The 22,945-nt window shown below is 52.0% G+C and overlaps 2 protein-coding genes across 21 annotated transcripts in view; one reads left to right on the top strand and one right to left on the bottom strand.

The window, feature by feature from the left end:
- Window positions 1-1,414: 1,414 nt before the first annotated feature.
- Haus8 (HAUS augmin like complex subunit 8) lies at window positions 1,415-17,922 on the bottom strand. The gene is made up of 11 exons (XM_038326759.1): window positions 17,721-17,922; window positions 14,901-14,950; window positions 12,423-12,475; window positions 9,158-9,224; window positions 6,529-6,624; window positions 6,216-6,325; window positions 5,849-5,914; window positions 5,607-5,765; window positions 5,134-5,275; window positions 3,977-4,139; window positions 1,415-1,820 (listed from the first exon to the last, which is right to left on the bottom strand). Exons 1-11 carry the CDS (start codon window positions 17,747-17,749, stop codon window positions 1,646-1,648), a joined length of 1,110 nt encoding a protein of 369 aa, XP_038182687.1. The 5' UTR covers window positions 17,750-17,922; the 3' UTR covers window positions 1,415-1,645.
- A 169-nt stretch (window positions 17,923-18,091) lies between these two features.
- Myo9b (myosin IXB) overlaps window positions 18,092-22,945 on the top strand; it is an 89,866-nt gene continuing 85,012 nt past the window's right edge. For 19 of the 20 annotated variants that reach the window (XM_038325210.1, XM_038325207.1, XM_038325205.1 and 16 more), the window contains exon 1: window positions 18,092-18,151. The gene's annotated coding sequence lies outside the window, so the exon portion shown is untranslated. Of the gene's footprint in view, window positions 18,152-19,659; window positions 19,728-22,945 lie in introns of all 20 variants that reach the window. The other variant, XM_038325193.1, reaches the window with a different exon arrangement.

The raw sequence follows: 22,945 nt of genomic DNA, 5'->3' as shown, positions 1-22,945 counted from the left end.
GTCTACCTGCCTCTGTTACCTGAGTACTGAGATCAAAAGTGTGTGCCACAACTGCTGGCCCAGCCTAGTTTCTTTAAAATTTTCTTTTATTGTATGAGCCTGTGTGTAGAGTTCAGAGGTCAGCTTGTTGGAGTTGGGTCTTTCCCATGTGTCCAGAGATCAAACTCAGGTTCCTAGGCTTGGCAGCAGGCACCTTCACTATCTTTCCAGACCCTGATTGGATAGTAAAGTCCCAATGTACGAGTAGGACGGGGGAGCCGGTCAAGATAAAATAAAAGCTCAGAGTGGAGGGAGGCAGTTGGGCCCCTGGCATGTATACTGGAAGGCTATTCTTGGACCACACCCCCCCTTTTCCTTGGCTCCCACAATGTTGTACGAGGGGGAGTGGGCCACATCCCGCTGCCCGGCTAGCTTAACCCCAGAAATAACCACACGGAAATTGTATTAATTAATCTGTGTATCACCATGTGACTGTGGCTTACTGGCAAGATTCTAACCTATGTCCATCTCAGGTCAGAGATACATGGCGTCTGCCACACTGCCCTTCTTCCCAGCATTCTGTTCTGTCTACTCCACCTATCTAAGTTCTGTCCTATCAAAAGGCCAAGGCAGTTTCTTTATTCAACCAATGAAAGCACCACAAATACAGAAGGATCTCCTATACCACCACAGGATTGATGCTCAGTCTCAGTACAGTTAGGAAGGTGACTGGCTACCCATGACCTTGGACTGAACTCTCTGGAATCTGAGACAGAGTCAGCCTTTGGTGTGGGAAGTCTTTCTGTATATGTGTTGCTTTTACTGGTTAATGAATAAAGAAGCTGCGTTGGCCCATGATAGGGCAGAGTAGAGCTAGGCAGGGAAAACTAAACTGAATGCTGGGAGAAAGAAGGCAGAGCCATGAGACACCATGTAGCCACCAGAGGGGAAAGATGCAAGTGGCCAGCTGGAACCTTGCTGGTAGGCCAGGAGCCTCATGGTAAAATATAAAATAATGGAAATGGATTAATCCTAGATGTAAGAGCTAGCAATACACTTAAGCTATTGGCCAAACAGTACTGCAAATAATATAGTTTCTGAGTGATTATTTTGTGGTCTGGGCAGCCGGGAACGAACAAGCGGACTCCGCCAACAAGCCTCAGTCTAAAATGGCACCATGTAAAGATAAGAATCTGGTTCAGGCCCCAGAACCCAAGTGAAAACACTGGCAGGGTGGTCTGTGCTCCTGTTTCCAGCAGCCAGGCAGCACAGGAGGATGCTAGAGGGTCAGTACAGAGGGACAGATACGTGAGCACACATCAATCAGAATTTATTATCATTTTTTTTTTTTAAGACAGGGTTTCTCTGTGTAGCCCTGGCTGTCTAGGAAGTCACTCTAAACCAGGCTGGCCTTGGAGTGCTGAGATTAAAAGCACGTACCACCACACCTGACAGTCACTCGGGTCCAGGACAGACAGACTCTACAGGGAGACCTGGTCTCAAAAACCCAAAACCCAAACCCACAAATGCTGCTGATGTCCCAAGTGGAAAGTGCAGAAAAAGAAAAGTACACAAAAATTTCAGAAAACTGCCTGGCTGGAACGTCCTTCAATCTATGAGGTAAAGGCCCAGAGGGAATGGAGACAACCGAAAAGTGGGGTGAGGCCTACACTGGGGTTAGTCCTGTCCTGGGAGGGGGCTGTGGGTCCCCGAGGGCATCTGGACCGAAGTACCACTGGCTGCTGGTTGGGGTGCCCTGGACCTCTTCCCAGACTTCCTGGTTTATCAAGGCTGCCTCTTTGCTGGCCTGGGAGGAAAGTTCCAGCACCTGACCGAAGATCCTGTGGGCAGAAGAAAGAGAAGGGACAACTTCGCTTCTGGCCAAGAACTCTAATGGAGATCTTAGAAAAACAAACTTGTGCTGGGCGGTGGTGGCGCACGCCTTTAATCCCAGCACTCGGGAGGCAGAGGCAGGCGAATCTCTGAGTTCGAGACCAGCCTGGTCTACAAGAGCTAGTTCCAGGACAGGCTCTAGAAACTACAGGGAAACCCCGTCTCGAAAAACCAAAAAAAAAAAAAAAAAAAAAAAAAAAAAAAAAAAAAAAAACTTGTTAGAGAAATAGGTTCTCTTCTTCCATACAGATCCTGGGGACTGAACTCAGGACACCAGGCTTTCCTTGCTGGCTGATCTCAGGATCCTAATGGTGTCTTTGGAAGTCAGCAAGGGTGTCTGCAAACTTGGGGGAAAGTGTGCATGTGTCCATATGGTGCTGCAGACAGAAGCAGGGCCTGTGCATACCGAGCAAGAACTCTGAGTTCCCTCTATCCACAGCTCTCCCTCTTTTGAATTCCCGAGACAGCACCTAAGGTTCCTAGGCTGGCCCTAAACTGAGGACCCTCCTGCCTTAGCCCCCAAGCAGCTGAGACAGCTGACAGGTCTGTGCCCCCAGGCCTAGCAGGAAAGAGCTGTGTGGCCAGCCTTGAATGCATGCCTTCATCCTCCTGCTCACCTGGGACCTCAGTGGTGTGCCCCACATCCTCAATAGTGGGCAAATTTTATGTGAGGAGACCTTGTTGATGCCAGGCTAGATGTGAGATTCAGCCATTACCACATGGTCAGGCCAGGTGCCTGAAGACTTTAAGAGCCATAGGTGATGGAGGGCATGTGTCCAAGTGTGAATACCAGGTACATCTGTCCTGCTCGGACACTGACAGGAGAAACTTGTGGCCGTACAGTGGTCACAAGCACGGGGGAGACATCCTCAGCCTCTGCTCCATGTGAGTGGTGGCTGACCTATCCTGTGGGCCAGTGCTGGATACAGCGCGCTTCAGAATCCCTGAGAACTACTATGGGCTTCTCCTTAAATGCATTTTTTTGGAGGTGGCCAAAATGGCTCGGTGGGTGAAGGTGCTTGCTTCCAAGCCTGCCTGATGACCTCAGTCTGATCCCTAGGGCCCACAAAGTGCAAAGAAAGAACAGACTCCCAAAGCTGTCCTTTGACCTTTACACTCATGCCTTGGCATGCATGTGCCCAAACACATAAGAATATGTAAAAAAAAGAAAAAAAACCCAACATGTGTGATGTTCATGCCTGCCATTCTAGAACTCTGTAAGCTGGGGTGGGAGGGTTTCTGCAAGTTCAAAGCCACACTGGGTTACAGATTGAGACCTTGTCTTAGAAAAGCACACAAACCAACAATGTCCCTCAAGAAACCACCAGACTCCCAGCACTCGGGAGGCAGAGGCAGGCGGATCTCTGTGAGTTTGAGACCAGCCTGGTCTACAAGAGCTAGTTCCAGGATAGGCTTCAAAGCTATAGAGAAACCCTGTCTCGAAAAAAACCAAAAAAAAAAAAAAAGAAACCACCAGACTGGCTAGGCAGTGGTGGTGTGCAGCTTTACTCTCTTGGAAGGCAGAGGCAGCAGGTGAATCTCTGAGTTTGAGACCAGCCTGATCTACAGAGTGAGAAACTCTGTCTAGAAACAAAAGGAACCCCCAAACATCCTGCTAAGACTGACTTCTGAATGACATTTAACATGTGTTGAGCAACTGTCAGGCTCAGAAAAGGCTCCCTCTGTCCCCTGCTGGCCCGGAGCTGCCCTGTCTAAGGCATGAGACTGAGTGTGGGATGCTTTCCTCACCCGTGGTGACCTCAGGTCTCTACTGTCCCCAGTCTTACTCTGCTGGACTCTGGCACAGTATGAATCGATGGCTTCACTGCACCCAAGGTCCCAGTGTCTCAGAACTCAGAAGTGGGCTAGGAGTTGAACAGTGACTGCCTGTCACTCGGGCAGCAATGAATGACACAGCCTGACTGGTCATTCTGGCAGTGCGGTAGCAGTGAGGCACTCAACAGCAGAGTCCCCAAAAGCCCAAACAGTCTTCACCTAAGATAGAAGCTGGGTGGAGTTCAACCTCCAGCAACCCAACTGAAAAGAAAGGGAGGATGGAGAGAGGAGGGAGGGATGGAGGGGAAAGGGGGAGCCTGACCCACACCTGTAGAGCTCCAGGTCCTTCTTGGTAATCAAGTCCCTGAGTTCCTCCAGCAGGCATGGCACCTGCACGCTGGCGTCCGGCACCTGCGCGCTGGCGTCTGGGGAGCAGATGCCCAGCTCGCCCAGGAGCTGCAGGGTAGTCTTCAGGGCCGGCTCCAGATCATCTGTGGAGATACAAGCTGTCAGCAGGACTCTGGTGCCCAAAGCAGCAGCTGTTTGAGCTGTGCAGAGTTGGCTCTTCTCTCACACTCGGGGAACGGGGCCAAAGGGAGGGACCTTAGGAGATCTCACTCGTCCCTGGAGTGTGGGTGCCAAGTGCATGCTGACAAGGACAAACCCAGTGGGGAGTGCACAGGTGCTTGTGTGACAGCTGCCCAGGAGGGCTCCTGTGGACCAGGGGAGCTGAGGCTTCAGGCTGCAAGCCGCTGCTCTGTTCTCTCACCCTCTGTCCTTCCACTATGAGCGACAAGCAGGATGCACCTGCCAGGTGTGACTTGGACCCGCACTTCCTGGCCTCCAGATCTAAAGAGCTGAGATTCTGGTATCTGCAGCAGCTGTGTGTCCCAGGCACAGACCTGCACCACACACAACCCAGCATGGTCATGAGGGTTAAAGGACCTCTTCCTGCTGTGTCCTCACCTCACCGTCAGCGCCGGGGTTGTGCTGGGTACAGACTTGCTAGGGGCGGTTTGGTAGGAGGATTGCTACAGGTTCCAAGTCAACACTGCTCTTTTTTGGAGCCAACTGTGTTGTAGCTCAGGCTGGCTTGGAACTCATAGCCTCCCAAGAGTCAGACAATAAATGTAGGTCACTGTACCTTTTTCTTTTGTTATGTAGCCCAGGCTGAGTAAACCCTGTGCAGCTAAAAAGTCCTAATGAGGATGTCTCCTCCAGAGAATCCCTCAAGTGACCTCTCCAACACCCCCACCCTGTTGGTAGGGCCCAGGACTCAGGGCCAGTAGATAGGTCACCCTGCCCCCAGAGTCTTCCAGCTGTGAGGTCCAGCTTGGGGTTGGAATCCTGACTCTGCTCCCTGTATCCTACTTGTTCCACACGGGTTCCAACACCACCCCAGGGTAGAGGCACCTAGAATATGGTGCAGTGAGCCTTGGGGTTCCTTCCTGCTGAGGCAACGCCACACAGCAAGGCTGTTCCTACCTAGGAGCTCCTGCCCACTTCCCTGCATGTGGATGGCCTGCACGGGCAGCTCATGTCGAGTGGTGTCCAAGGCTGTGGCCAGTGTCTTGTATTGTTCCTTGAAGTGCTTTGCTACAGCCTGGAAAGGGCCCAGCACCTCCATCTGCAGGCAGAAGGGGACACTGTAAGACACACTGTGCTCACTTGCACAAGAAGGGTCTTGATGTGCTAAGCCTCATGGGCCAGCCTCCAGGTAACAGGACCCCCTCTGACCTGCCCTGGACGGGGCACTGTTGCTGTGCTAAGCTCCACAGCGGGACAACATCAAAGCTGGCAGGTGCCAAGGATTCTGCACACCGTGTGGCAGACAGGTGTCCCATACACAGTACCAATTCATATCAGAAGCCTAAGCAGAGCGGGCAGAATGCAAGTGGTGGCCTCCTGATCCTGGCTCCCTTGTGCACCCCTGGCCCCAGGAGCATGCTCAAACCCACCTGGGCATCTAGGATGGTAGCCAGCTCCTGATGTTTCTGCTGGAGCAGCAGCTGGTGCCGCAGCTCCTGCACCCGCCGCTGTAGACTCTCCTTCTCACGGCATATGGCCACCAAGTCCTTCTCAGCCTTCTCCTCCAGCAGAGTCAGGTTGTTTTCCATCTGTGGGTCGCCAGACCAACTCAGGTGGGGTGGGGGAGGTGACAGAAGACACATGGTGTTTCGTGAGGCCCAGTTAAGCTCACCTTCACAGACAGCAGGGTCAGCAGCAGTGTCTGCGACTCCATCATGTCCATGGTCTCCTGCAGATCCTGCAAGGATCCTGCTGTTCAGTTCCCAGTAAGCCATGTTGACCTGGCTCTTCCAGGCATGGCAGAACCTCAACCTCTGTGTACTTTATAGGTTCAAATACAAATAGTGTCTGCGGGGCTGGGGATGGAGTCAGGTCGCATCTTGCCCAGAAGTGTATGAGTGTCTCCCCACTCAGTATATGGGCAAGGACCCATGGACACCACAGCCCTAGCCTCTATCCTGGAGGACTGGTTGCCTTTGCCCTGAAGCCTCGGCTGCCGGGAGTCAGACCTGCCCACCGCCCGCTCCCCCAGTGCTCACCTGTCTCTTCTTGGGAAGGGGCGTCTTTCTCTGAGTGGTAAAGGACATGGACTCCGCTTTCTTTGACACTGTCCTGTCTAGCTGGGGAGCCGTCCTGAACATGCTTGTGTCTAAAATAGACCAGTTCATTCTTTCCCTTAGTTTTTGGAGATGCAGCTGCCGCCACCCGACCTGGGATCTGCCACCCCGCCTGGCAGGAGAGAACACCTGGGACCCACTCCTAGGCAGTGAGTCAAACTGGCGACAAGGGCTGCCCAAGGCTGGGGCCATCCTTACAAGCTCAGCCTCCAAGGGGCTAAAAGAAACCGGTTACCTTTGATGGATGAAAGGTCTAGGTAGGGCGGAGCTGTGCTGTGCCCTTCCAGCATGGTGGACTGCAGGCTTCCTGTTCCCATCACCAGGCTGTCTTCTGCCCAGAGAAGAATGCCACGGTCAGTGCCATTGGGCCCGCACCCCTTAGTACAATACATCTTGGGGCCACCAGGACTCTTTCTTCTAGGATGTGTGAGTGCTAAACCCTTGGGCCTGTGAGCTCTAGAGCTTAGGCAAGGGGCAGCTTCTCAGGTCTCTTGTTCTTGGGCACAGACTACAGAACCGTGAGCTTGACAGCCTCTTTAATTGCCTTCTGTTTTTAATAAGTTATTTACTGTGTTGAGTGTAACTGTTTGGGCTGAGGTCCTTCCATGCTGGTCCTAGGGATTGAACTCAGGTCACCAGGCATGTAGCCAACGTATTTACTGGCTGAGTCATCTCACATGGGAGAAACCTTTTCAATTTAAGATTTTTGTGTGTGTGTGTGTGTGTGTGTGTGTGTGTGTGTGTGTGTGTATGTGTGTGGGGGGGCACCTCCTTTAATCCTAAGGGCATATGCATTTAATTGTAGCACCTGGGAGGCAGAAGCAGGCTGATTTGAGTTCAAGGTCAGCCTGGTCTAATGGACAAACCAGGGTTATACAGAGAAACCCTGTCTTGAAAAACAAACACACTTCGGGTGATGGCAGTGCACGCCTTTAATCCCAGCACTAGGGAGGTAGAGGCAGGCAGGTCTCTGTGAGTTCAAGGCCAGACTGGTCTATAGAGCGAGTTCCAAGACAACTAGGACTGTTGCATGAGACACCCTTGTCTTGAAAAAAAAAAGAAAAAAAGAAAAACAAACAAAAAAGATTTACCTCCCCCTTTTCTCTAAGATTTTACTAGATATACAACGTTCTGCCTACATGTATCCTTGCAGTCCAGAAGAGGGCACCAGATCTCATTACAGATGGTTGTCAACTACCATGTGGTTGCTGGGAATCGAACTCAGGACCTCTGGAAGAGCAGCCAGTGCTCTTAACTTCTGAGCCATCTCTCCAGCCCCTGCTGAGCCATCTCTGTAGCCCCAACAAATCTCTTCTCAGAAGAGCAAATTACCACTAAGCAGAATTTAATGGCACACTCCTTTAGTCAAGTACTCAGTAGGCAGAGGCAGGGGGATCATGACGAGTTGCAGGACAGCCTGGGCCACACAGTGAAACCTTGCCTCAAAATGAACAAATAAAAAACAAAACAAATAAAAACCTGTCAACTTCTCAGGCACAGGCATCTGTTACAGCCCAGAAATAGACTAAAGGGCACCATGGTGCTATCAGGCTCAGTCTTTCTTCTTTGTGGAGGCACATCCTTCCCTGCTGGACAAGCCCTGGGCTGACTACACCCATACACCACAATCTGCAATTCCTAAATATAAAAAAGAATCCATTCAAAGTGGTGGCCTGTGAGAAAGGTGGGGAAGGACTCTAGTTCCTGCTTTTACAGTAGGGCTGAGCAGGGAAGAGTCAGACACTTCATTTTCTGCAGCCAGGTGGAGCAGTGACAGTGGCCTTCCGGCTCCTGGAACTGTGAAGTTAGTCGCTCCTATGCTCAAGGCCCAACCTGGCACTCGGGAATTCAGAGTTGTCCTCAGCTACAAGGCAACTTCTGGGCCAGTCGAGGGTACATGAGGCCCTGTGTCAAAAAAATGGGATGGTTTGGCTGGCTGAGCCCATAAAGATGCTTCCTTGACTGGCAAGCCCGACGACGGGCTCGATCCCCGGAACTCACAGGAAGCTGGAGGGAGAGAACTCCAGAGTTGTCCTTGGACATCACATGTGCCAAGGCATCAGGAACAACTACCAATGACAACAAAATGAGAAAAACAAAAACAAACAAAACGTTCCTCAGCTTTGATACTACAGACCTCTGGGCCACTAGATCCTAGCCAGGGGCATCCTGTGCACAAGCCCAACCAGCGGCTGTGGTTCATCCATCAGAAGCCAAAATCCAAATAAAATGTCTGCATATACCCTAACCCTAGTCAGTCACTGTTAGGTGAGCATCCTGTTTAGGCCCAGGCAGGTCCTGACTCCTGACTGGCCCATCTTCAGGCACAGTGCTCATGCGTGCATGAAAACGTCCCAGCCAGGCTCATGTGCTGCTCTCATCCCTGCCTGGGAAGAGAAATTTTTGTTCCTGTTTTTTGAGATAGGGTCTCACGTACACCCTGGCTTCAACATAGTCCATGTGGCCAAGGATGACCTTGAACTTCTGATCTTGCTACCACCTCCCAAGTGTCCAAATGTCAGGTACCCCACTGGTTATAATTTCTGCAGCATCCCTAAATTAACAGCAAGTAGCAGCTCCCTGGATCTGCAAGTAGGTCCGTGGACATATGGTTGTGGCCGCAGACACTCTGCCTATGCTCCCATCACACATTTGAACCACATCCTTTCTGACAGAGACCCTTGATGCTAAGTTTTCACTGACAACTTCACACCATCTAGGATCACCCGGGAATTGAAGGACTGTTTGGATCAGGCTGGACTGTGGACATGTCTGTGAGGGGTTGTCTTGATTGTACTGGGGGAGGCTTGGCAGTTCGTTCCCTGCTGCCAGAGTCCCACCCTCCACACCTAGCCAAGACTCACCTTTGATCTTCTGCAATGTGCTAGTCTTTCTTCCCTCTGGTGACTTCCCTCCAGAGGACACAGAAGCCTGTTATGTAAACAGTCAGAGTCAGGCCACTTGACCTTTGATGCATTTGCTTAAAGGTCAGATGGAGAAGCAGGAGTTTTGAGACTGCGAACACAGGACAGTCAAACAGTGGACAGTTACGTTCATCAGACACGCCAGCACATCCCTGATACTGACTCGGGATTCCATGCAGTCAATCCCCAGCAGGTGCTGGGCTCTGGCACATGAAGGCCTGGGCTCCATCCTTACCATCAACAGGTCTGTGTACACACCTGACTGCTGTGGGATAATCTTTTTGTACACTGTAAAGATGTGTCTCTGCCTAAGGTGCCTTCTGATTGGTTAAAAAGAACCTGAATGACCAATACCTAGGCAGGAGAGAACAGGTAGGGCTTCCAGGAGAGAAGGGAACTGGGGAAGAATCAGAGGCTCTCATAATTAAGCCAGCGAGATTCTGAGGAGTCAGCAGAATGGAGGAGAGGTAACAAACCACAGGGCAAAATGTAGACTAATACAGACATGTTAGTGGGTTTTTTTTTTTTTTTTTTTTTTTTTTTTTTTTTTTTTTGAGACAGAATTTTTCTGTGAAACAGTCCTGCTGCCCTGGAAATTTCTCTGTAGACCAGGTTGGTATTGAACTCACAGAGGTCTGCCCGCCTCCTGAATGTTGGGATTAAAAATGTGTGCCACCACCACCACCCGTCCGAGCTAGTTGGGAACAAGTCTAGACTAAGGTCAAGCTTCCATAATTAATAAGAAGCCTCTGTGCCATCATTTGGGAACTGGCAGTCTAAAGAAGGTCCAATAAGGGCTGGAGAGATCACTCAGAGGTTAAGAGCACTGGCTGCTCTTCCAGAGGTCCTGAGTTCAATTCCCAGCAACTGCATGGTGGCTCACAACCATCTGTAATGAGATCTGGTGCCCTCTTCTGGCCTGCAGGCATACATGCAGACAGAACACTGTATACATACTAAATAAATCTAAAAAAAACAAAAAAGAAGGTCCAACAACATATGACCAACAATCGTGGTTGGATATGGTGGCCCTGTCTTTAATTCCAGCCTTCAGGAGGCAGAGGGGGTGGATCTCTCCCGGCCAGGTAGGAATATGTAGAGAGACACTGTCTATAAAAGAGAAAAAAGGAAGAAAAGTCCATAATGGAATATTGATCTTTTATTTTGGGGAAGGGTTGAGATAGGGTTTTTTGTATTTTAATAATACATTTTGTATTTTAATAATACTGGGGAGACAGTTCTCAGACACAGTCTCATTCTGAGAAATCTGGAGGCAGGATTGCCATTTCAGACTGAGGTAGAGGCAAGAGCCAGTCAAGAGCCAGTGGCTGCCTGTTTTGCTTTTTAGACTTCAGATTGAAACCCAATTTCTGACCCTGAGCTTTTATTAATCATGCTTCAGGGTTTCTCTGTGCAACAGCCCTATCTGTCCTGGAATTAGCTCTTGTAGACCAGGCTAGCCTTAAACTTACAGAGAGCCACCTATGCCTGCCACTACCGCCTGGCTGGAATATCGGTCTTTCGAAAGCAAATTTAGAACTTGTGCTCGATGACATGAGAGCTGCTGCCTATGGCTACTGACAACAGGCCATGAGAGCCAACCACTGAAAACCCTCAGACTCACTAGCAAGAAAATGTCCAAGGTGGAAAATATTTGAACAAACAAACCAACAACGATGTGAGAATTTAATGCCAACAAGTAGGGCTGTGTGGTGTGTGGTCTGGCAGTGGTCTGGCAGTCACTTTGCAAGTCTGAAGACCTGAGTTTGAATCCCCAGCATCTACACAGAAACAAATCCACAAGAACCTCTCACCCTAGCAAGGGATGAGGAACACAAAAGGATCCCGAGAGCTGGCAGTTCAGTGAGATCCTGTCACAAAAGAAAGACACCTAATATTTTACTCTGGCATCCATCCATGTGCACATGCATGGTTGTACAACCTGCAACACACACACACACACACACACACACACACACACACACACACACAGGAAAAAGAACAAGGACCACTGCAGAGCAATGCCCACCATCAACTGCCTTGGTGACACCCACTGAAATCACAGAAGTCAGAGCACATCCCTAGGAGGACGTTCCAGTGTGCCTGGGAGAAACGTGAGATGGTGTGGCAGTTTGAGTAGCCACTGGGTAGGTTCTGGTGATGCCAAACATACAGTCTGTACAGGTCTCCTATTAGCTTCCAGAAGGAATGGGGGCATACAACACAGCCCAAGCACCCCTTCTCCAAAACTGAAATCTGACACTCAAGAGCATCTGCCCCACATTTAGGGAAGGGCTGCTCAGCTGGAAGTGGCTCCACTCAGGACATCTCATAAAATACTCCAAGAATCAACCTGTGAGAGGACTCCACCCTGGACCAGCCCTTCTCAGGAGAAAGCAGCAGGCTAATGTTACCATGACAACAGACTCTCAAGACTCCAGCCAGCTGAGGTCACCTGATGGGATACCAGAACCAAAATGCTTTGTACAGACACACGGAGGCACTGTGGCCAAGCCTTCAAGGTGGCAACAGCCACAGGGTGAATGGAAGCAGGGATAAGTAGCTTGGGAAAGCTGCCTGCAGGGTGATGTGAGAATCCTGGGAACCCTTAGCACACTTCCTGGGGCACAGGCCAGGCAGATGGGAACATAACCTTCTGATTGTCATAAACCAAGCCTGTGCTCAGCAGTGCTCCCTGACCTTGACAGACAACCAGGAACCTGGATCCTGGGCTCCAGGGATGTGTCCCCACAGGGATGAGCCTACAGCTGACCCGAACATGTTTCCCCCATTCCTGCTATGCACTGCAGCTTTTGGGGCCTCAGGAAGACCTGCCAGCCTTGCTTATTGACAGCTGAAAAAGTATCACACAGGAAGTTGCAGAAGTGAATGTCACCCCCTGCCAGCTGTGCCTGTGGCCCACACCAAATGCCGCTGTCAGTGCCCATCACTCAGGAGCCTCCCGGGTATGGAGGGATAGTGCTGGAGGACAGACTTGACAGAACAGAGGCCCCCAAAGCAGGAGGGGCAGAGGAGGTACACAGGACTGACGGACACTGGTGCCACTCTCACCAGAGACTCACGACTGTGCCCAAAACCTGGAGGCTGCAAAAGCCCCAGTGGTGTCTTCCAGGATCGGGCTGCAGCTGCCATGTGCCCTCCACCCATTCCTAGTGGCTCCAAGAGTAAAAGACTCCATTATTACCTTCTTAGTTTTCTTCTCATATTGTAGGTATTTGGACTCAACCACTCTTCCTCCTGCAAACGACACAGTGTTTGTTAGAGAAGAGGAATACTGCAGCATGAAGGCACAGAGCATGAGCAGGACCCCACAGTGGAGAGCCGGGGACAATGACAGGAAAAGCCCCGGCTCCTTCAGTCTCCCCATGTATGCACATGGCAGCTACTGCATGTAGTACCTTCACAGGACACTCAGTGTTTATAAGACACTGATAGAACGTCTCTTGTACGTGGTCCTTGGCGTAGGAGCAAGTGCCAAGTAAGTTCAAAGATAGAAACATTCTAGACCGTGAAAGCCAGAGGCCAATGGGATGGCTCATTGGGTGTGGGGCTTGCAACCAAGCCTGATGACCTCAGTTTGACTCCCAAGAGCCTTCCTCTGACCACTATATGTGCACCACGGTATCCCCCTCACCTTCAGTAAATAAGTGCAATTTTTTTTTTTCTAGAGACTGTCCTGGAACTAGCTCTTATAGACCAGGCTGGCCTCGAACTCAGAGATCCGCCTGCCTCTGCCTCCCAAGTGCTGGGATTAAAGGCGTGCGCCACCACCGCCCGGCTAATAAGTGCAATTTTTAAAAAAAGGAACAGGAGAGATGGTTCAGTGGTTGAGCGCTTGTTGCTCTTGCAGAGGACTGGAGTTAGGGTCCCTGCACCCACATGGATGCTTACAACTGTGACATCAGTTCTGGGAGATTCAACTCTCTCTCTGGTGTCCAAGAGCATCTACATGCACGTGCGCACACCCCCTCCCACCTACCAAAACACAAAACAACAAAAATCCCACAGCATTTTGGGTCTACCCTCTCTGGTGGAGCTCATCTCTGTTTTGTGCTTCAGTACAGTAAAGCTAGGCTGACCACCGAGGTCTTGCCATTCCCACCTTCCTATCTTTAAATCAGAGGGATAAAGATCCATTCCTGTAACACTAGATGATGTTAACTGTTATGAGGGAACGGCCATGCTGGCATGGATTTGGGGGTTCTCGCTGAGATCCCGCAGAGACTCTGAGAGCATAGGTAAAGGACGTAAAAGGCCAAGTGAGACTCTGCCTGGGGCTTGTGCCAGGAAAAAGCTTGGAAAATGCAGCCCAGATGTAGGAATCTGACCCTGGTTCAGTTTAAACGTGTTGAGCCTGCAGCCAGGACAAAGAGGCCCACTGGTCCCAGACCCTGTTTGCCAACCATGGAAGACTCCAGGTTTCTCATTACAGCTGGTCTGTGTTCGTTTGTATATCGACCACTCATACTTCTCAATTAAATGAAACTAGCAGATTAAAAAGTAACAATAAAGTTAAAGACAGGAGATCCCACAGCAGCCCAGGGGTCAGACTCTGTACCTCTGGGTGGGGGAGGTCTATGTCCATGCTCTTTCCTCCCCCACCCACTCCAGCCTTTATCACAGGTGGGACCCTCATGAGACTCACACACAGATCCAGGCCCCCTTGGCGGCGGCTGGGCTGTCTGGCCTGGCCAGTATTAACAAAAGCAGGCAGCATGCAAACATGTCATAGGTTACACACAAAACTGCCGGGCCGGGGCCACTCAGTGGTACGGTGCTCAACTGGCACAGTGAGGGCCCCAATTCTACTTCTGCCATCGCAGTAAACAAACAAACAAATCTGCTGAGGATGTAGGTCAGTGGTTAGGCGCTTGCCTAGCAAATGTGGGGCCCTGGGCTCCATCCCTAAGACCAAACCCCAAGCCCCAAACCCCACCAGGTCCAGTGATCACCGTCAACCCTGAGGGTCCAAATTTAATCCTCCGGACTCCTATGGCGCAATGAGAGAAACAACCGCCCAAATTATGCTTAACCCCCATGTGTGTGCCATATGTGCTACCTGCCCACACAAAGTGTAACAACAACAACAACAACAACAACAAATCAAGCCCATGAGGCTGAGGAAGGAGCACTTGCTGCTCTTCCAGGCACCTGGGTTGGTTTCCCAGCACCCACACGGGGCAGCTCCACAGGTTTCTGAATAGAACTTGGATCTGTGGCCTGTGCACATCTAGAGCTACACCTTCCAGGGATAACTACAGTCACACGACACCTCAGGGACAAAGACAACCCGAGTCCCCAAAGGCATGCCACCGAGCAGTGGAAGTTTCAGACTTGCCTCTGTCTCCCCTGCCCCCAAGAAACCCCTTTCATGAACTAGATGGCACCCTGGAGGTTGAGGCAGGAGGATCAGGAGCTGACCGGCAACCTGGGCTCCATGAGACTGTTTCTCAGAGAACAGTCAGCAGGAAGGTTCAGCATGTAAGGTGCTTGCTGCCCAGCTTGATTGATGACAAATTGACTCCCACAAGTTCCCTTCTGACTTCTATACTCATGATACGATATGCATACCCCTCCAAAGAGATCAATACACATGTAATAAAAAAATTAAACAAAAATCGTTAATGAAGACGAAACAAAACACTTTCCTTAAAGCGCTCACCTTGTACTCTTCTTCCTTTGGTCTTGGGGGCACCAGTGGCTGCGGGCTTCCTACAAGAGAGAAGAGAGATGTGCTATTCATGCAGCTACAAGATCTGCAGAGGCCAGAGCCACCTTCTGTCAGCTGGAGCGGGACATGTGAAGGCCGTCTCTAGACAGGCAGGAGGTGGAACCTCCACAAGACCAGCTTCCTCCTGAAGGCAGTAGAACACTGGCCACAGGGATCAGAGCTTCCCCACCAGGGCAAGATCCCTGTCTCATCAGGCTGGCATGGCGGGAGGGCTTAGGAAGGGCTAGGGCTGAGGATTTGCAAGCAGAGGCTGGAGAAGACAGGAGGAAAGGGTCCAGCGGTAGGGATGAGATGGCAGGCTGGGGAGAGGACGATGACACAGCCTTTCTCTGCAAAGCGTCAGTTTCCTAGGCTCCCCGTCACTGTCAATACCAGCAACTACTCAACTTTGCTATCCTAGTACCAAAGCTGACACAATGGGTGGGCCATGTGGTAACAAAACTTTGCTGACATAGCACATTTTGGGTCACACAACACTCATGTGTCACCAAATAGTTGTAGTCTCTAAATATTTTTAATTTTTATTTATTCTGTGTATGTCTGTGTGAGTGCAGGTGTGTAAGTGCCACCGTCTGTGTGTACCGTGGTACCTGCAGAGAGGTCAGGGGACAATCTCAGCATAGGTCACATTCCACCTTCTCATCCATGGCTGTGTATACCAGGCTAGCCAGTCCCCACTCCTGGAGACTCTCCTGTTTGGCCTCCCATCTCCCTGTAGGGTGTGCTGGGAGTGCAGGCACTATTGCATTCAGTTTTTACGTGGCTTCTGGGGACCCAAACTCAGATTGTCAGGCTTGTTCAGTGATAATTAACACCCCGCCCCAAACAGGGTCTCATGCCATAGCCAAGGCTGGCCCAGAAATCATCTTCCTACCAGGACTGGACAGACAGTTCGCAGGATAAGCAGCTTGCTGCTCTTGCAGAGGACTTGAGCTCAGTCCCCAGCACTCCAGCTCCAGGGGTCTCAAGCCTCTGCTGCACTCACACGAGCATACCTACATGTAGGAAGTTAAAAGCAGGGCTGGTGGTTCTGGTGCTGGCTTCTTCCTGAAGCCTACAGGTGGTGGGGCTTGGCCTTGGGAAGCAGGGCAGGTGCACCTGCTGTGGTCCCTCAGGGTGCCCTGGGGTCTGCCCATCGGTCATGGAGGCCTCAGCAACATGGCCTGGAGCTGTCCTGTGCCCATCACTACCCGTGTTCAGAGCTGGAAGTCTGAGGTGTAGTGCTGGTCAGGAGGCTCCACCCACCGGCCCCTTCTCTTTAGCACTTCAGCCTTTTAAATCTGATGCAGTATGTCCCCTGACATGTGGGAGGGCAGAGGACAACTTCCATAGTTGGGTCCTGGGAATCCTGAGGCCATGAGGCTTGGTGGCAGCACCTTTACCTGCGAGTAAGGAAGCTGGCCTGGGGCTGGGTGTGGTGGTGCAAGCCTATAATCTGCAGAGTCAGAGGCAGGGGCAGGTGGACCTCATTAGGTCTCAAAGAACTTTGGGTCAAGTGTCTAAGTGAGGGGCCTACTTATCATCTCTCAGCATCCCAAGAGCCTGTCACAGAGCCAGCCCGGCAGGCATACCCTGCCCCTACCCTGAAGTTCCCCAGCTTCTCTTTTCTATATAACTCAGCCACTTTGTCTACTTACTTGGTCTGCACGTTTCTAGTGCTCTCTTTGCTCCCTGTCTCTCTTCTCATGGCCTGGTTCAGGCTGCTGGGCAGGTCCAGTATGGACTCCTCCTGAGGCCTCTGGCTGTGCTTTCCCCTCATCTCTGCAATACCCTTCTCCTCAGCCATGGGCGCTGGAGCAGCCATGTCCTCACTTTTTTTTTCGCGACAGGATTTCTCTGTGTAAAAGCCTTGGTGAGCTCCACCTGTCTCCGCCTCCCGAGTGCTGGGATTAAAGTCCTGCACCACCACTGCTGGGCCACATCCTCATTTTTCATTCAGATCTCTGTGATCTGTGAGCTGGAGGCTCACAGGTCTCCACAGGGAGTTCTGTGACAGTGTGCTAGCATTCTTTGACTTATAGGTAACTTATAGGTAGGTAACTCAGGCTGTCCTTGAATTCGGGATTCTCCCACCTCCACCTCCTGCCTGTGCTGACAGGCAGGCTTCTAGCGAAGCTCCGAAACTCCGGTGGGGTGGGAGAGTTTCTTGACAGTCACTGAGTACATGTGGGTGCCACTAGCATCAACCCGCCCAGGTGTAGATTTTTATCAATTTCCAGACCATTACTCTCAAGCAATTATTTTGTAACTCCCTGACTCTTCCCTTATCAGTGCTACAAAACTCCTTCCAGGAAAGAAGTTAACCTGAAATTCTAAGAAAAAACGATCGAGGCTCCAATACTTCCCAAGCTCACCAACAAGGACGAATCCCCGCATACTAGTCATCCCAGCACTCGGGAAGAGTGGCAGGAACTGGAAAGTTCAAAGGGATCCTGGGTTACAAGAGACCCTGTCTTGGAACCAAAACAGAACAAGTCGCACACAGAAGTCAGGAGGCTGAGCGCGCCCCTAGATGCAAAAGCTAGGAACCGTGAGGCTAAGCGACCTGCTGCCGACACCAAAGTATCACGCACAACTCCACTCTGAGCCGCACAGAAGATGCTCAGAGCCCGGGCCTCCAGGCTGGGAGGGATTCGGGGAGTGGCTCTAAGGATCCCCGTTCTCCCACTCGGGCACCCGTCAGCCCAGGCTCTGGCTTTTGGCCAGCCCTCCGACGCCCCTAAATCCCACCCTACTGCGCCCTCAACTCACCCCGCGCCCCGCTCCGAGGTGTCCGCCATTTTCCCGCCTTCCACTCGAAGGGCCGCTTCTCAGGGCTCCGCCCGCTAGGAAGCAGGCAGGACCGCGGAGCGCCGCGCGAGCGACGGCTTGGAGCCGGCTTCCGGCCCGGCTGGGAGCGCGTTCGGAGGGGGCAAGGCTACGCAGCTCGTGGGAGTCGGAAAACAGGACCGCGCCAACCACAGGGGGCGTGGCTTCGGTGGGCGTGGCCTGGAGGCGCCTCGCCTCCTTGGCACGCTGGAGTCCCGCCCTCTCGACCCCTCCGGAACCCGGAAGTAGGAGCGCGCGGGGGAGCGGCGGGCGAGGCGCGGCGGGGCGGGGCGGCCTGGAGCAGCGGGCGGGCAGGCGGGCGTCCGGGCGGGGAGCCGGCCGGGGACCGGCGGCGCGCGGCGGCCGAGGTTCAGGTGAGTTCTCGCAGCGGTTCTCCTGACCGGAGACCCGAACCGGGGTTGGTGCTGGTGTCCCGGGGCGCGAGGGTGGGACGCGGCCTGGGGGTCGCAGGGAGACTGATGGGGGCAGGCTGGCGGGCTTACGGGGCTCGACGGCGCCTTTGAGCGGCGGCTGCGGAGAGGACGTGGCTGAGGTGGCAACTGAGGCGGGGGGGGGGTCTCAGGAAATCAAGGAGGCCAGGAAGGCGGAGCTGAGAGCCCGAGCTGGGGAAAGAGGCGTCTAAAGCGCGGTCCTAGCTCTCGGGTGTCGCCGAGGTGTGCCCGGCGCTCAGAGAACGGGACAAGGTCTGTGGCAGCCCGCTATTGGAAGTGGAGCGTGCAAAAGATGGGCCTGGAAAGCCATGGGAGAACAGCTCCTCAGAAAGCCTGAGGTGGGGGGAGGAGGAGGAATGGGCTCCAGCGGCCCGGGAGATGACGGGGTGCAGCCTCTGGAGGCTCGCCCCCGCCTTCCCCTTCTTGATTCATCTTCTTCCTGACTTCACACCCCGACAGCTGGGTGATCCGCAGGGGCGAGTCCCAGCGCCCTCTGGGTCTGTCTCTGCCTTGGAACGCGCATCACTTTCCGCTCAAGAAAGGACTAGCCGGGTTCTAGGGGAGCTAGGGAGAAGTGCTAACACTCCGAACGGCCGGCCGGCATATCAGAAGGAAAGGAGCCGGGTAGGGTGGAAGCCACCCTCTCAAGAGAGTTGCATCCTTGGACTTAAATGGGTAAAACCCGACATACAGGAAATGTGTCCCCTGGCAGTGGTTGTGAGCTCAGCACCAGGGAAGCACAGCTCCAGCAAGCCCTCCGTTCTTTTTCTGGGGTCTCCTAGCCCCAGGGCTTCTGAGGGGAGGCCTATCTGCCTCTTTGGCTCGGATGCAGCCCCTCATGTTACAGCTCCTTCCTTCCCTGAGTATTGTCTGGCCTTAGACTCCAGAATCTTAAGGTGTCCAGGAATGACTGGAGGTGACATAGACAACTGGAAAGTTGTCAAAGGCCCATCTGCTCCTACAGGGGCCTGAAACTGCCTAGTTTTGGATGGCATGACTTTCTTCTTTCCCCTCCCCGATTGCTAGGATTCCCTATCTGCTGTGTGCTTGCAGAAGAAAGCCAGGTTTAGTACACAAATCTGAATATAAAGAAACTCTCAGAGACATGACTGCCCTATTCACTTCTGGAATGTTCTGTAAGAAAGCTCTCATCTTAGCCTGCCCTAGGGCACACTGCTCAGTCATGCCTCTTGCAATGTCAAAGACTGCTTGGGTCTGGAGACCCCAGGGAGGACCTGAATCTTCCTATGCCAAGGCCATGTGGTTTCCACTGTGCACTCAGAGCATGTGACTCCGTGGGGGTCTCCTGGAAGAAGTGCCCTGTGTCTGGTTTCCTCCTCTGCAAAGTAACTGGATTGGTCTCTTTTTCAAGAGCTGACCCCACTTACTAACTTTCGTGTTTCTGGTACATACCCTTTGGTTTTATGCAGCCCCGACTTTCCTCTGTCTCCTGCATATTCCTGGGCATGGAACTTAAAGCCTTACACATGCATGCTGGGTAAGTGTTCCACCGTGGAGCCACACCCCTATCCAGGTATCCAGTGTGCTTCTTGCACAAAGCACAAAGCTGGTAAAACCCTCTCTCAAGTCCAGCTGGTGATCGTGTGGGTCAGTTGGGTCTCAGGACTCTTGGCTTGACACCCTTCCTGACAGGACTCTGAAATAGTGGCTTCTCTTCCCTCATCTCTGGAGTGGCATGTGCTGGATGGGTTCAAAGTCTAACAGAGCAAGAGCTGGTTGTGCCAAGTGCTTGGCTGCCTCCCGAGAGCAGAGCTGAGACCTCCTTGTACCTCAGAGGGACAACTACTGTCCCTTTTCATAGAAAAAATGGTATTCCCATCAGGCAGGTGCGCACAGTGACAGGCGGCATGGGTTATCAAAGGGGCAGAATTGGGGACTTGGAGATCGAGGTTTAGGATGAGGTGAGTTCATTATATATCCTCCGAAGAGGTGGCTGATCCCAGCCAAACCTGGGAAGTCATGTTAGTGATGAACCACAATGACATGAGCAGAGACCCAATCGCAATGGGGTCTGCCCTTTGGCACACTTGCTGACCCCTGCTTTTGTTTGTCTCAGCTGTCTATTCCATTCAACCACCAAAAGTGGGTCTTTGTTTCCTCAAAATAGTGCTAGCTTCGAAGATGGATCTCTAGACTCTAGAACTAGGGAGCATAGCTGACAGGCCAGGTTCATACTCCAGCTCTCGGCACATTCAAGGCCCAGGCATCTCCAGCACCACAAGAGAACAAAAAGCCAAGAAGTTCTTGATCCTCAACCCTCTACAATAGCCCTTAATTCAGATGTGGCTGTCAAACTGTTGTGATATTTGGTGTGGGGGTCATTCTTTGGCTGCAGGGCCACCTTGTCTACCCTGTGATGCTGTAGCATCCCTGGCTCACACTATCATGAGGGTGGTGACCAGAGATGATGACAGGTTGTGTCGTGTGGAGTGAGCCACTTGGAACGGACCCAAGTCAAGAATAGATGCTGTGTGTGTGAAATTATGGCTACAGCCCCTCCTGGACTCAGTGCTTCTCCCCGGCATTTGCAGGAGTTGAGGGATAGGTGGGGAGACCTTGGATGCCAATTCTGCTAGCTGCTGGGTGGGAGGAGGGATACCCTGGAGGGACCAAGGCAGGTGGGCCCCATGAGACAGCCTGACAGGCACAGCAGGGCCATTGTCTCTCTTGCCATTGTATCATCACTGACCTGAGTTTCAGGAGACTCTGTCCCCATCTGGGAACAAACTGTCACTTTTCTTGCAAGATTAGCTATACCAGACTCCATTATCAAAGGTTGTCTGATCGCCATGCCTCTGATAAATGGCATTATCTTCTCCACGGGCCCAGGCCCCCAAGGTACTCATCCTTTCCCACACTGTTGAAGTTTTTGGGGTTTGTATCTTTGTTCCTTGCTGTTCCCTCTCTTTCTGCCTGTTTCTTTTGACTCCTCTCACCAATGACAGTGACATAACTGCTTACTTCAGTGGGGAAGGTCGTCTACTCTGGAGCTCATCCAGCTAATGACCCTCTCTCAGATGTACACCCCTCCCCATGTCCCACCTGCCAAGCCTTTGTGTCTTTGAGGTCCCCAACCTAGCTGTGCCAGGCAGCCCCTGCCCGGCCCACCATTCAGCCAGACCCAGGCGTGGCCTCCTCACAGAGCAAGACAGGCCCTTCTCTTCTGCCCTCGTGGTTCCCGGAGGGACAGAACAAAGGGCCTTGTCTCTGCACTGCTATCCACTTTGACTGGGAAAAGCCTCCACTATTAAGGCACATTGGAAAAATGCAGCCGATAAGCTAGGGATCTGCTCATTTCCTAGTCAGGGATCCCTGAGAAGTGATTCAGGGGTTCAGCCTGGAGGATTGTGTGGTGATGAATAAGCTGGCAGAGTTGACTCATTATGTAGATCCCGGCTCTGCAGGGTGTCATACGCACATGTGTGTACGTGTGAGATGGATCAAGCTAGAGCTAATTCTGGCAGTTTTGCGTCTGCCACAGACTAGATGGACAACCCACAGGCCGTCATGAGCTTCTGAAGGCCAGGAGTCCAAGACCATGTACAGGCATGGCCGCCTCCACTGGGGTTCATGGTAATCTACCCCAGGCTCATGGGTGGCCCCATCTTCCCCCTTTGTCTCCTGTCATCTTTCTTTGAGCTTGTCCCTGTGTCTTAACTAGGAGGACACTAACCACACAGATGAAAGTCCATGTTGGGGATCTCGCTTCATTTTAATCGTCATTGTAAAGAACCTTGTTTCCTGATGGAGTTGTCTTTAAAGTGCAGGGGTGGGGATCTTGGAGTGGCCTCACGTGCAGCCCCAGCAGATATGCTGAGACAGGAAGATCCTGAGTTGAGATCAACCTGGGCTGTACAGCTACAGTTTCAATGACCAAAAAGGTAAAATTAAGCATCCTGGGCTTTAAGAATTGAGCTCATGAGCAAAGGGTGAGGGCGTCTTGGCCCTTAACACTGGATCAGTGACAAACTTGGTTTTCAGCCAGTAGAGGGCTTTGGGGAGACACATCATCCCCCCCACACTGTTCATCCAGTTCTTTCTCTGTTGAATAAACACTTTAAGGAATGAGTAAGTTGGTTGACCACGTCAACTCTGGGAAGCTCCTGGTAAGGGAGTTTTCTGCATTCTACCCTCTTATGTTCACAGTAAATCCAGAGTGGCTGGGGTTCTGTCTGGAAGGAGCTGGTGATCTTTGGGGACTTTTGCGGAGAGGGATTGCCCAAATTGGCCTTGAATTCCCCAGTCCTCCTACCTCAGCCTCTCAAGTGCAGGATGGCAGGTTTTGAACCACCACACCTAGCCTTTTGGTTTTTCGAGACAGGGTTTCTCTGCAGCTTTGGAGCCTGTCCTGGAACTAACTCTTATAGACCAGGCTGACCTCGAACTCACAGGGATCCGCCTGCCTCTGCCTCCCGAGTGCTGGGATTAAGGTGTGCGCCACCACCACCTGGCTTACACCTGGCTGGCTTTCTTTTGTGGTTTGCAAGGGGCTGTGAGTACTGGATAAGGGGCCAGGTGAAATTTACAAACAGCATGAAATGGGATGCCCCATTCATATCATTTCTGTGTCACAGAGAAAAACATCCAAAGCTACTCCATCATGGATCAGCTACTATCTGAGACAATTAGTTTAAAGAAGCTTCTGGAAGGGTTTCAGAATCTTTCAGTGAGAATGGAGGGTTGACTGGGATCCAG

The sequence above is a fragment of the Arvicola amphibius genome, chromosome 4, assembly GCF_903992535.2.
Source record: "Arvicola amphibius chromosome 4, mArvAmp1.2, whole genome shotgun sequence".
Classification (NCBI taxonomy): domain Eukaryota; kingdom Metazoa; phylum Chordata; class Mammalia; order Rodentia; family Cricetidae; genus Arvicola; species Arvicola amphibius.
Note: the sequence above shows the minus strand (reverse complement) of the source record. Positions and strands in the feature narration are given on the sequence as shown.